Source organism: Ranitomeya variabilis, chromosome 4 (genome assembly GCF_051348905.1).
Source record: "Ranitomeya variabilis isolate aRanVar5 chromosome 4, aRanVar5.hap1, whole genome shotgun sequence".
Taxonomy (NCBI): domain Eukaryota; kingdom Metazoa; phylum Chordata; class Amphibia; order Anura; family Dendrobatidae; genus Ranitomeya; species Ranitomeya variabilis.
In genome coordinates this window covers 604,220,706-604,233,944 of record NC_135235.1, presented here as the reverse complement: position 1 = coordinate 604,233,944, position 13,239 = coordinate 604,220,706, and the positions used below count along the sequence as shown (strand labels likewise).

Below are 13,239 nucleotides of genomic sequence, written 5' to 3'. Positions count from 1 at the left end.
AAACGACTACCTTTGAACAAGAAACATAAGATAAAAAGTCAAGACTGGGCCAAGAAATATCTTAAGACTGACTTTTCAAAAGTTTTATGGACTGATGAAATGAGAGTGACTCTTGATTGGTCAGATGGATGGGCCAGAGAGGCTGCATCAGTAAAGGGCAGAGAGCTCCACTCCGACTCAGACGCCAGCAAGGTGGAGGTGGGGTACTGGTATGGGCTGGTATCATCAAAGATGAACTTGTGGGACCTTTTCGGGTTGAGGATGGAGTGAAGCTCAACTCCCAGACCTACTGCCAGTTTCTGGAAGACAACTTCTTCAAGCAGTGGTACAGGAAGAAGTCGGTATCGTTCAAGAAAAACATGATTTTCATGCAGGGCAATGCTCCGTCACATGCCTCCAACTATTCCACGATACTTCTTGGATATCTTTCAAAAATAAGGAAATTTCTAAGTGACCCTAAACTTTTGAACGGTAGTGTATTTCAGATTTACACAGAAACCCCAGTGTAAGTACTCAACGCTCAAGATAAATATGAGCCAAGCCTTACTGCGATCTTTGGGAGACAGAATGATCAAATCCACAGCATGACAAGAATTGGTTTTATTTATTATTTACACCATTCTTCGTGCGGTATAACTGATTAGACAAGTTTACTCTTCGGGTCGGTGCGATTACAGCGATACCAGATTTATATTTTTTTATGCTTGGCTGCAAACTGCCATATTGTTTCTCATATGTTCTAGAAGTTTTTTGGATCACGGCATGATGGCTAGGTTTTGAGGATCTTTTGGCTAGGGAATTTGAACTCCGCTTAAAAAAATGGGATAAACCACAGTTAATTTATATTTTAAAGGGGGGGGAGGCAATCACTTTTTCACACAGGGCCCTGTAAGTTTGGATTTCTTTTTCCCTTAATAATAAAGACTTTCATTTAAAAACTGCATTTTGTGTTATCTTTATCTAATATTTACATTCGATTGGTTACCTGAAACATTTATGTGTGCCAAATATGCAAAAGAATAGTTAATCAGGAAGGAGGCAAACAATTTTTCACGAATTGTATATATGTATGTAAATATTGAAATGCGCTCCAAATTGTCTTTAATGATCTTATGGATGTGAGGCATAATTTGAGAAATATGTGAAAAATAACAAGGAAAGAATAAATTAAAAAAAGCCGAGGCCAATCTAAGTTGCTATTACTAGTTCCACATCCGTCAGAAAAAATATATAAAAATAATGGTAATGGTAAGAGGAAAACATTTTTTAATATATTTTAGTGGTCCTTTGTCGGCTTTGTGGTCCAAAGCAAAGAAAATGTGAAAAATAGATATTTCCTTTATTTTCCCACCATGATCCGCAAAAAAAATTAAGAGTATGAACATAAAATAAAAATTAGGCCTCAAGTATGATGAAGAAATAAAATTGCATATGTGAATGAGAAACTGTTTTACAGCTTTTACGAAAACATGTGCCTGGTCAAGAACTGTGGTAAAAGGCCTGGTCTTGAACTCGTTAACATGTGACCTCTTTATGTGTTATCATAGTCCCATGTTATGATTATAGTCAACATTAAGCGTCTCTCTTCTCAATAACATAAAAATCTTTATTTCACATTTATTATCATGTAGGGGGCATGAGATAAAAGGAGAATGGACAGCACAGAACACTGTCCTTGTAGTGATACTCCTACAGGTCTGGCGCTGATATAATAATACACTCCTCTGCTAGTATTATACCAATGTATATGCTGCCCCCTTGTGGCACCAAAGAGAAAGCACAGGGCCGTCTGGTTAGTCTACTTACCTGTACTCTGTACCTTGCCTCACCATAAGGCACGGCGTTAAATGTTTGCTGGTCAGCAGTTGCTTAATACACTACAGAGGTGTACAGAAGAAATCTCACTCATTGTGCATAGGTTTCCATTGTTCTCAGAATCACAATTGCTGTTTACACAGGATGATGAGCTGCCGAGAACGATGATCTTTTGTACAAACCAAGAGATCATTTCACCCAAAAGACGACGCTTTAGCTTTCTTTGTTGGGTGATCAGCAGCCTGTTTAGACTGAAAGATTATCATTAGTGATGAGCGAATATACTCCTTACTCGAGATTTCTCGAGCACGCTCGGGGGTCCTCCGAGTATTTTTTAGTGCTCGGAGATTTAGTTTTTCTTACCGCAGCTGAATGATTTACATCTGTTAGCCAGCATAAGTACGTGTGGGGATTCCCTAGCAACCAGGCAACCCCCACATGTACTTATGCTGGCTAACAGATGTACATCATTCAGCTGTGGCAAGAAAAACTAACTCTCCGAGCACTAAACAATACTCGGAGGACACCCGAGCGTGCTTGAGAAATCTCGAGTAACGAGTATATTCGCTCATCACTAATTATCATGAAACGATCACTCACAATAACCATGCTGTATAAATACACCTTAACGGTGTTCTCCAATAATGCAATAAAACTGTACTCGTCACATAATCCATCACATTAGCGTGTCAGGATAGACTGCAATCTGAAGAAACACAACTCCCAAGACCTATGTCTCAACTGATAAAGGAGCTGTATCAGAAGCACATGTACCAATGAGCTTCTGGAGAAGGGATCTGATAAGAGAAGAAAAATCTTCTCATCGATTGAATGATCAAAGTATTTCTCCTGAGCCTCAGTCCTTCATGCGGAGTCAGCAAAGATGATATGTCTTGTCTTCTTCTGCCACAGACCTTCTCCGGCAGCACTGGTTTGTGTGCTTAGATCCACAACTCTTCCGACAGTTGAAACAAAGGTTTCAGGACCAATGTTACTTCAGTCAGAAGCCTGTCCCGACACGTGACTTAGAACAGGCTGAAGTATGAATTACGTGATAAGAGCCATTTTATTACATTCTTGTAAAACCCCTTGAAGACACTTGACTCATGTGAGATTCAAAGGAAACGATAAGAAAACATGGAACCATTTATTTTTTAAGAGATAAAAAGTAAATAACCAAATGAGATTTTTCTTCATTACCAGTATAATTAAAATAATTCTTGTATTGCCAGGACGCATTGTTATATCCATTCACCCAACATAAAAAAAAAATCACCCAGACCCATTCTCATCCAAATCTACAGTAGCTGACAAATAAATACCCTGTAAATAAGTCCCACAAGCTCATGAATGTGACCTCACTTCACATACACCATTAGAAAGTGCTGGCAGTGAAGGCGCTGTGAGCAGCTGCCATCCTAAGCTTTCCTGCAGCATGCAGCACGACGCTCTCACATCACGTCAAGTTGCTCCAGAACTTTAGTACAGTAGCTGTGTCAAGGGGTAGGATCCATTTGAGGGTAAGTACTGGAGATGGCTGTGCAAACGTATGGACAAAATAGAAGGATTCCAGTGTCTGTGACTCCAGTGAGAACTATGATAGCTTAGTCAGCATGTGTGGGCCAATTGCAGAGATCACTAGTAATAATCATCGCATGGTCCCAATGCCATACAGGGGAGATTTAAGGTATCCAAATCCAGGAAGAGGGGTGGAGTGGACACAGCGTAGACCAGGTAAAGGCCTGATGGAGCAGACCCCAATGTACAGTGCATGACCACTTTTATCTGAAGTCCCCAGTGCCGGGTATTATAAGAGCTCGTGCTCATCTTCATCCTCGGATCCTGATGGCCCCTGACGCACCTCCTCATACCACTTGTTAGTAAGGCTTTTCATTTGTATGCGCCCGTGATGGAAATCCTGATTGGTAGAAAGCAAAAACACAGTGAAACAAGATGTGTTGTAAGAGCGTGCCAACCGAGGCCTCCGCCACCCTGCATGCAGTGCCTAATGCCAACCAGTAAGGGTCTTTACAGGAGGGTGGTCCTCGAACTGATGAATGCAGAGAATCGTCTGCTGACCCTATGTTATTGGTTAACAGAGTAGAGGTGGCATCCCTGAGTGGCCTACTTTGTCTAACATGTATAGCCAATACAGGATACAATTTGAAAGGGCACAGTGATTTCACATATGCATGTTACCTCCTGTGTCAGACGCCGTGTGAAGAACGGGTTCAGGTATTTGGCGTCCAACCACATGAAACCCTTGAGATTGTGCTGCTTGATGTAATGAGACTCGTACTCCTCCTCCGTCAGCTCGGACAGGTGCTCAGACTCCACTGTGTTCCCCTGCAGAGACAACAGACAGTGATAGGACAGCCAGTGGCAGCAGGTCACTTCCCAAGAACAACAGTGTTGGATAATCTCATACTGTGATAATTTGTCTCTCTATGGTCACACTCCACAGCCATATGTACAGCAGAAAATAATCAGAAGTGCTTGCAAAATGTTAGCAAAAGCTGGTGCCCATCCTAGGCTTGTTACCTAATCCACCAGCAGAACGTAGTGCCTTCTGCAAGTTGTATGATCTCAATCTCCAGGTAGAACAGCCACCAAGCTGTAAAGCCCTCCAATCTGCAGGGGGGCACTGCACTGAACTGAAATATGGGAGAGTAGTAGGATGGCATCATACTGAACTGATATACAGTAGAAAAGGGGGCATCATACTGAACTGATATACAGGAGAGAAGTAAGAGGGCATCATACTGAACTGATATAGAGAGTAAGAGGGCATCATACTGAACTGACATACAGTAGAAAAGGGGGCATCATACTGAACTGATATACAGGAGAGTATCAAGGGGGCATCATACTGAACTGACATACAGTAGAAAAGGGGGCATCATACTGAACTGATATACAGGAGAGAAGTAAGAGGGCATCATACTGAACTGATATACAGGAGAGTATCAAGAGGGCATCATACTGAACTGATATAGAAAGTAAGAGGGCATCATACTGAACTGACATACAGTAGAAAAGGGGGCATCATACTGAACTGATATACAGGAATATACAGAAGAGTAAGAGGGCATCATACTGAACTGACACAGCAGAAAAGGGGGCATCATACTGAACTGATATACAGGAGATTAAGAGGGCATCATACTGAACTGACACAGCAGAAAAGGGGGCATCATACTGAACTGAAATACAGGAGAGTACTAAGAGGGCATCATACTGAACTGACATACAGCAGAAAAGGGGGCATCATACTGAACTGATATACAGGAGATTAAGAGGGCATCACACTGAACTGATATACAGGAGAGTAAGAGGGCATCATACTGAACTGACACAGCAGAAAAGGGGGCATCATACTGAACTGAAATACAGGAGAGTACTAAGAGGGCATCATACTGAACTGACATACAGCAGAAAAGGGGGCATCATACTGAACTGATATACAGGAGAGTAAGAGGGCATCATACTGAACTGATATACAGGAGAGTAAGAGGGCATCATACTGAACTGACACAGCAGAAAAGGGGGCATCATACTGAACTGAAATACAGGAGAGTACTAAGAGGGCATCATACTGAACTGATATACAGGAGAGTAGTAAGAGGGCATCATACTGAACTGATATACAGGAGACCACTAAGAGGGCATCATACTGAACTGATATACAGTAGAGCACTAAGAGGGCATCATACTGAACCGATATACCGTAGAGCACTAAGAGGGCATCATACTGAACTGATATACAGTAGAGCACTAAGAGGGCATCATACTGAACTGATATACAGGAATATACAGGACAGTAAGAGGGCATCATACTGAACTGATGTACCGTAGAGCACTAAGAGGGCATCATACTGAACCGATATACAGTAGAGCACTAAGAGGGCATCATACTGAACCGATATACAGTAGAGCACTAAGAGGGCATCATACTGAACTGATATACAGTAGAGCACTAAGAGGGCATCATACTGAACTGATATAACGTAGAGCACTAAGAGGGCATCATACTGAACTGATATAAAATAGAGCACTAAGAGGGCATCATACTGAACCGATATACAGTAGAGCACTAAGAGGGCATCATACTGAACTGATATACCGTAGAGCACTAAGAGGGCATCATACTGAACTGATATACAGTAGAGCACTAAGAGGGCATCATACTGAACTGATATACAGGAATATACAGGACAGTAAGAGGGCATCATACTGAACCGATATACAGTAGAGCACTAAGAGGGCATCATACTGAACTGATATACAGTAGAGCACTAAGAGGGCATCATACTGAACTGATATACAGTAGAGCACTAAGAGGGCATCATACTGAACTGATATACAGTAGAGCACTAAGAGGGCATCATACTGAACTGATATACCGTAGAGCACTAAGAGGGCATCATACTGAACCGATATACAGTAGAGCACTAAGAGGGCATCATACTGAACCGATATACAGTAGAGCACTAAGAGGGCATCATACTGAACTGATATACAGTAGAGCACTAAGAGGGCATCATACTGAACTGATATACAGTAGAGCACTAAGAGGGCATCATACTGAACCGATATACAGTAGAGCACTAAGAGGGCATCATACTGAACTGATATACCGTAGAGCACTAAGAGGGCATCATACTGAACTGATATACAGTAGAGCACTAAGAGGGCATCATACTGAACTGATATACAGGAATATACAGGACAGTAAGAGGGCATCATACTGAACCGATATACAGTAGAGCACTAAGAGGGCATCATACTGAACTGATATACAGTAGAGCACTAAGAGGGCATCATACTGAACTGATATACAGTAGAGCACTAAGAGGGCATCATACTGAACTGATATACAGTAGAGCACTAAGAGGGCATCATACTGAACTGATATACAGTAGAGCACTAAGAGGGCATCATACTGAACCGATATACAGAAGAGTACTAAGAGGGCATCATACTGAACTGATATACAGTAGAGCACTAAGAGGGCATCATACTGAACCGATATACAGTAGAGCACTAAGAGGGCATCATACTGAACCGATATACCGTAGAGCACTAAGAGGGCATCATACTGAACCGATATACAGTAGAGCACTAGAGGGCATCATACTGATCTGATATACAGGAGTACCAAGAGGGCATCATACTGAACCGATATACGGTAGAGCACTAAGAGGGCATCATACTGAACTGATATACAGTAGAGCACTAAGAGGGCATCATACTGAACCGATATACAGAAGAGTACTAAGAGGGCATCACATTGAACCGATATACAGGAGAGTAAGATGGCATCATACTGAACTGATATACAGGAATATACAGGACAGTAAGAGGGCATCATACTGAACCGATATACTGGAGAGCAACAGTGCATCATGATTAACTGATACTAAGGAGAGTAGCAAGAGGGCATCATATTGAGCTAGCACTACAGGAAAGTAGTAAGAGGGCATCATACTGAACTCATTAAGCCTCTTTAACTTTTGGTCCCAATGTCTTAAAAATAAGGAAGTGCTGTTAAGATGCCAGAAATCTTGCTGTACAATAGAATTAGATATTTCGTGACTGATGGCTATTGTTCCTTGTTATCAGCATGACTTTACTGGCCTTCAGTGAGGGAACACTTATCCACTAAAGCAGTGATCAGCGGTAATGAAGAGCAACACCTGCTTCACCATCTACTAGCACACACAATTTACCCACCATTTTTTCAGTCTTGCTCAAGTTGACATCTTTCTTGTTTTTTTTCCGAGCTTTGGCGTCCTCAATATCTATGAGTCGAATAAGCGGCATGGTGCCTCCACCCATCAGCAAGATGGTGAACAGCACAATGATGATGGTAGTGGTGCCAATCAGTTGACGTTTTTCCATTGGATCCAGCTCCAAGTGAAGGCTCAGGGCATATGGAATGGCCCCTCGTAAACCTGACAAGAGAAACACCCAAGTTATGTCACGAAAAATACTGAGTGTCTGTCACCTAAGACAATTCATATTGTTTTCCCCTCTAAAGTGTCAGCTGTGCCCATCGTGTACCCATCATCCCTCAATTTAACTAGTGAGATCTTACCACTGAACCACATGATGAACATCATCTTTGGGGTGATCTTGTGGTCCCGGAAGAAGTTGAGCAGATAGGACAAGGGGAAAATATTAACGGCACGACCTAGCAGTACCAGCACCTGTGGCATCGGAAACAAACAGCATGCAAGCGCAGAGTCACAACATAACAGAAGAATGGGCATTTTATTGTATCTTTTTTTAAGCATCCAATGCCAGAGTCCTCTACATATGAAAAGGGTTATATACAGTACTGTGCAAAAGATTTAAGCAGGTGTGAAAAATATGCTGCGAAAATAAGAATCCTTTAAAAAATAAAAGTGCTAACAGATTACGTTGATCGATTAACAAAATGAAAATCGACTGAACAAAAGTGTCAAACACTTAAAAAATCTAAATCTCATCAATATTGAGTGTCACAGTTCTTCTAAGTACACTTGCAGTTTTTGAGGGAACTTGGCAGGGAGATTGTTACAAACATCTTGGAGAACTAACCACAGATCTTCTGTGAATGTCGCTTGTGCAACTTAATGGATCCTGCTGCAGAATAAATATGGAGCCATTCAGACTCCTGTCTGATGGTACTGTATGATAGGTAAGTATCTGCCTGTATTTTTTTTTTTAGCAACATTATATGTAATGGCACGCATCAAGGGTGTCCGCTTTCCCCTCTAATTTTCATACTAACACTGGTACCCTTTCTTCGGAGAATTCGGTCTAACACTAAGATTGTGGGTCCCTTTATGTGGGGTTCTGCCTGCAAGATTGCTTTTCTTCATCAACAAACCGACTATTTCTTTACCTAACTATAGTAAGTAAAGCCAGCTCACCGAGTAGCCACCACAGGTGCAAGGAACTCCACGCTGATCAACGTAATCACAGGAGAAAGGAAAAAAAAAAGAACTTGTTCCAGCTCCATATCTGTAAAATTCAGGCTTGAAACTTGATTTTGCCAATTTAAAAGCAGTGGAAATGTGCTCTCCAGAAGCACGGCCGGCTCTTGTCCCGCTGTGCTTCTGGAGAGCACATTTCCACTGCTTTTAAATTGGCAAAATCAAGTTTCAAGCCTGAATTTTACAGATATGGAGCTGGAACAAGTTCTTTTTTTTTCCTATTTCTTTACCTAACCTGATGGCAGAGTTCAGTACATACAATGGCCTCTCAAATTTTAAAATTAGAAGCTCCTAACATTAATACTCACCCACTCTGTCTTGGCATTCTTGAAAGCCGCCTTTAGCTTTAATGGGCTAAGTCAGCCATAAAATACTTAGGAATATTATTACCAAGCGACAGCACTTAAAACTCTTCCCACGATTGGGGCTACTCTTGCATGATACAATAATCCCCAGTATGTTCATCACTCTTACCACAATCATCCTCCATGTACCCTATCCTGGATATTTGATTTGCGACAAAGTCATAAAAGGATTTGTGACTTATATACCCCTTAATGATCTTGCACATTTTCAGGGTTTTTTTTTTCTTGTTCTTTGAAATGGCTCAAAAAAACGTTCCTGATGCTTGAATGATCAAATCATTTTTGCCTTTTTAATCCTGATACATTGGGCGTAATTGTTGTGTCATTTTTATGTTCCAATTATTCTATGATAATAGGAAATAAAGGTCTATTTACCACAAAGGACCATCAAAAAACATTTTACATTTTGCTTAATTTTCAGCAGAAATTATTTTTTTTATGTTGGACATTTTTTTTCAGCAGTTGCCGGGCTACAAACAGCACTTCAGACTTGCAGTGTTTTTTCTTTTTAAGATTTGCTTTATTTCTTTTTTTTTTGCTGTTATTTCACACATTGTGCCCTCATAAGGATTTAAAAGACAATTAGGAGAGGATTTTAAACACATTCATACATTATGTTTAATTGCCGATTTCCCCTGTAACTGGGCCTGTTATATTAGCCTCATTTACAAGGAAAATTCAATCTCCTGGCTGCACAGCAATGGTGACAGGAACTTTTGAGACCCAACAGCTACTGCTTCCTCCTTTCACCCAGCGATCACATAACTGGGTCCTGAAGAGGAAGCACTGACAGCGCTTCCTATACTATACACACAGCACTTCTTCAGCACTGGCTATACAGCGATTCAGAAGGCAGAGATGGTAATAAACTATCTTCTCTATGGGAAGTCCGGAAGTCTCTGTCCACAAGCTCACCACTCCTGCAGCTGCATGACCGTGTGAAAACAGCTCTGCATTGACATTTTAGAACATCACTGCAAAGTAAAGTTGGGACCGCCCAGACGAAGGAGAACTTTGGTGGTCTGGAAGTAGTTAAAGTTGCCTTTTGTGGTTTAGTCAATTTTTGGATTTTTACATGAATGTGTCTCCTCTAGATGTTTTAGACCAATTCATCAAATATGACAGTTTGCGCAAATGTACTGTAGTCCCTCCCCAGATTAATTTTATAAACCCCATACATTTTTTAGCACATTTTGTGGAACATGTGACTTTTCCTCTAAAATTGCATATGAATGGTTAAAATAAAAAAAGAGAGAAATTTTGACTTTACACAAAATTTAAGAACCACGTGCGCCATTTTGAAGGCAACTAATTCAAATTGACAGGCAAAAAAAAGTGACTTAAAAAATAACAAAAAAAACCAACACTCCCTGCAAATGAAGACTATTCGCTTAGGTATGATGAAATCCAGGAATCGGCCAAGTCTGTTGTGCATGCCAATGTATGAGAGGATATGTATGCACATACATATATTATATATATATATTGATGAATTGCACATACTTACAATACACCAGATCACAAAGGAGATCTCAAATTTGTGCGGAAAACTGAATATTGACAGGCCGAGGAAAGCAAAGACGCAGGTTTCTAGAAGTGACGAGAACAAACCCAGTTAAACCATGAGAGACATGAAAACATTAAAACCCACCGGTGCATAGAAGAAACCAGGCACCCAACACGACCATCACTCACCACATAGGAAGGCCACCGTCCTCAGCGTCTGTTGCATAAGGATCTGAGTAACTGGTGACAAATTGTGGTGAGTATAATGAGACATCACAATCCCTGAGAAAAGGATGGCCATGATACCTGAAATAAATGATGCTGACTTGTTAGAGTCGGTCTCATCTCATGATATGAATATATTCAGCATATATGGCTGGGAAAGCGGCATCACACCCAGACCAGAATACACTGTATCAAACAAACTATAACACAACCAAGCCAGAATTCACCATATAATAGACTACGGTAAATCCACAGCCAAACCAAAATACACCACAGCAGACAGGCTATGCAGTACTCAGGCCAAATATCCCAGGTCATAAGGATTCCCTTGAAAACACCGTGACACGGCGAAACATGTCAGGGGGAGTCTGTGTCAGTGAATTTACAACTTGTGTTACCATTATAATGAATTAGTTGTGTACTGCAGACATGCTACAAATACCGATTATATCCTACCTTTTGCTACCCATCCACGAACAGTGATCAAAATACATGAATGAATAAGATAATACAGGGAAAGGCACCCGTCATAATTTTACAATAATTCAGTTAATGCAGGACACTTGATTTTAATAATAGTGAAAAAAGTGGTTTTATCAGTTAGGTGGCATGGTGGTCATATTTTAACCTATTGCAATTTGTAAATAATTGTGTCATTATACCAGAGCGCTTTCTCTTGGGTACGGCTGTTAGAATATCATCATTAGTATGCACCACGCCCAAAGCCAGAGTTCATCATAACAGAAAGAGTATACTGCACCCAGGCTCTGGATATACAGTTATCAGACAGCCAACACTGAAGCTAGGCCATAATTCTAGGAATCAGAAACGATACTGAGTCAGGGCCAATATAGCCCAAATAAGATGGACTGCAAAGCATCCAGGCCAGGATGCATCATATCTGACAGACTAGAGTGGTGGCCAAATGTTATGACACTGACACAAATTTTGGTTATCACAAGATTTTGGAAATACCCAACATTTGCAGTGTTGTCACTTATTTTTCAAGACGTCTACTCTTCGCTCTGGCAGCCAGATATCAGCTTCTGGGCCAAATCCTGACTGATGACCGCCCATTCTTGTCTCATCAGTGCTTGGACTTTATCACAATTTCTGTATTCTTGTTTGTTCGCCCGCTTTTTCAGGATTGACCACAGGTACTCATTGGAATTGAGATCTGGAAAGTTTCCCGGCCTAAAAATTCAATGTTTTGTTCAATGAGCCACTTTGTCATCACTTTTGCCTTGTGAAATAATCTCCATCATGCTGGAAAAAGTATTGTTCACCACCAAATTGCCCCTAGATGGTTGGGAGAAGTTGCTCTTGGAGGATGTTTAGATCCTTTTCTTTATTCATGGCGGTGATCTGGGATCTTAGGAAAAATTGTGATTGAGCCCTCTCCATGGATCATAGGAAACTCCACACATGAATGGTCTCAGGATACTTTACTGTTGACATGACACAACTCATTGTAGCGCTCTGGACAATCATTCTTCCAGATGTCCCAAACAGTCTGAAGGGGGCTTCATCAGAGAAAATAACTGTAGGAAGTACAAGAATTTGGCTGCAGAGGACTGGTGTAAAGTTATTTTCTTTGATAAAACCCCTTTAGGCCACGTTCACACTTTGCGGCCTGCTCTGCGGGTTCTCCCGCAGCGGAATTGATAAATCTGCAGGGCAAAACCGCTGCGGTTATCCCTGCAGATTTATCGCGGTTTGTTCCGCGGTTTCCGCAGCGGGTTTCTGCCTATACTATTGATGCTGCATATGCAGCATCAATAGTAATGTAAAAAATAATAAAAATTGGTTATACTCACCCTCCGATGTCCGGATCTCCTCGGTGCTGCAGGCGGCTGTGCCGACAAGGACCTTCGTGACGTCACGGTCATGTGACCGCGGCGTCATCACGGTCATGTGACCGCGACGTCACCACAGGTCCTGCTCGCACAGCAACTGAGACCGGACGCCGCGGGCAGCGCTGAGAGGTGAGTATAGCATCATTTTTTATTTTAATTCTTTTTTTTACACCAAAATATGGTTCCCAGGGCCTGGAGGAGAGTCTCCTCTCCTCCACCCCGGGTACCATCGGCACATTATCCGCTTAACTTCCCGCAACGTGGGCACAGCCCCATGCGGAAAGTGAGCGGATCAATGCATTTCTATGGGTGCAGAATCGCTGCGATTCTGCACCAAGAAGTGACATGCTCCTTCTTTTTTTCCACAGAAAAGCCGCGCGGCTTTTTCCGCGGAAATCCGCAGCGTGGTCACAGCGGGTTTTGTTTTCCATAGGGTAACATTGTACTGTACCCTGCATGGAAAACTGCTGCGGATCCGCAGTGTCAAATCCG

At 41.6% G+C, this 13,239-nt stretch overlaps 1 protein-coding gene across 2 annotated transcripts in view; it reads right to left on the bottom strand.

Annotated features, from left to right (window-relative positions):
* Positions 1–2,941: 2,941 nt before the first annotated feature.
* Positions 2,942–13,239, bottom strand: part of SLC9A8 (solute carrier family 9 member A8) — a 47,475-nt gene continuing 37,177 nt past the window's right edge. For both annotated transcript variants that reach the window (XM_077253307.1, XM_077253306.1), the window contains exons 11-16: positions 10,856–10,972; positions 10,668–10,750; positions 7,913–8,024; positions 7,549–7,769; positions 4,015–4,161; positions 2,942–3,733 (exon numbers count right to left, since the gene is read on the bottom strand). In XM_077253307.1, the coding sequence (XP_077109422.1) occupies positions 3,623–3,733; positions 4,015–4,161; positions 7,549–7,769; positions 7,913–8,024; positions 10,668–10,750; positions 10,856–10,972 (791 nt within the window). In that variant the 3' untranslated portion in view covers positions 2,942–3,622. The remainder of the gene's footprint in view (positions 3,734–4,014; positions 4,162–7,548; positions 7,770–7,912; positions 8,025–10,667; positions 10,751–10,855; positions 10,973–13,239) is intronic.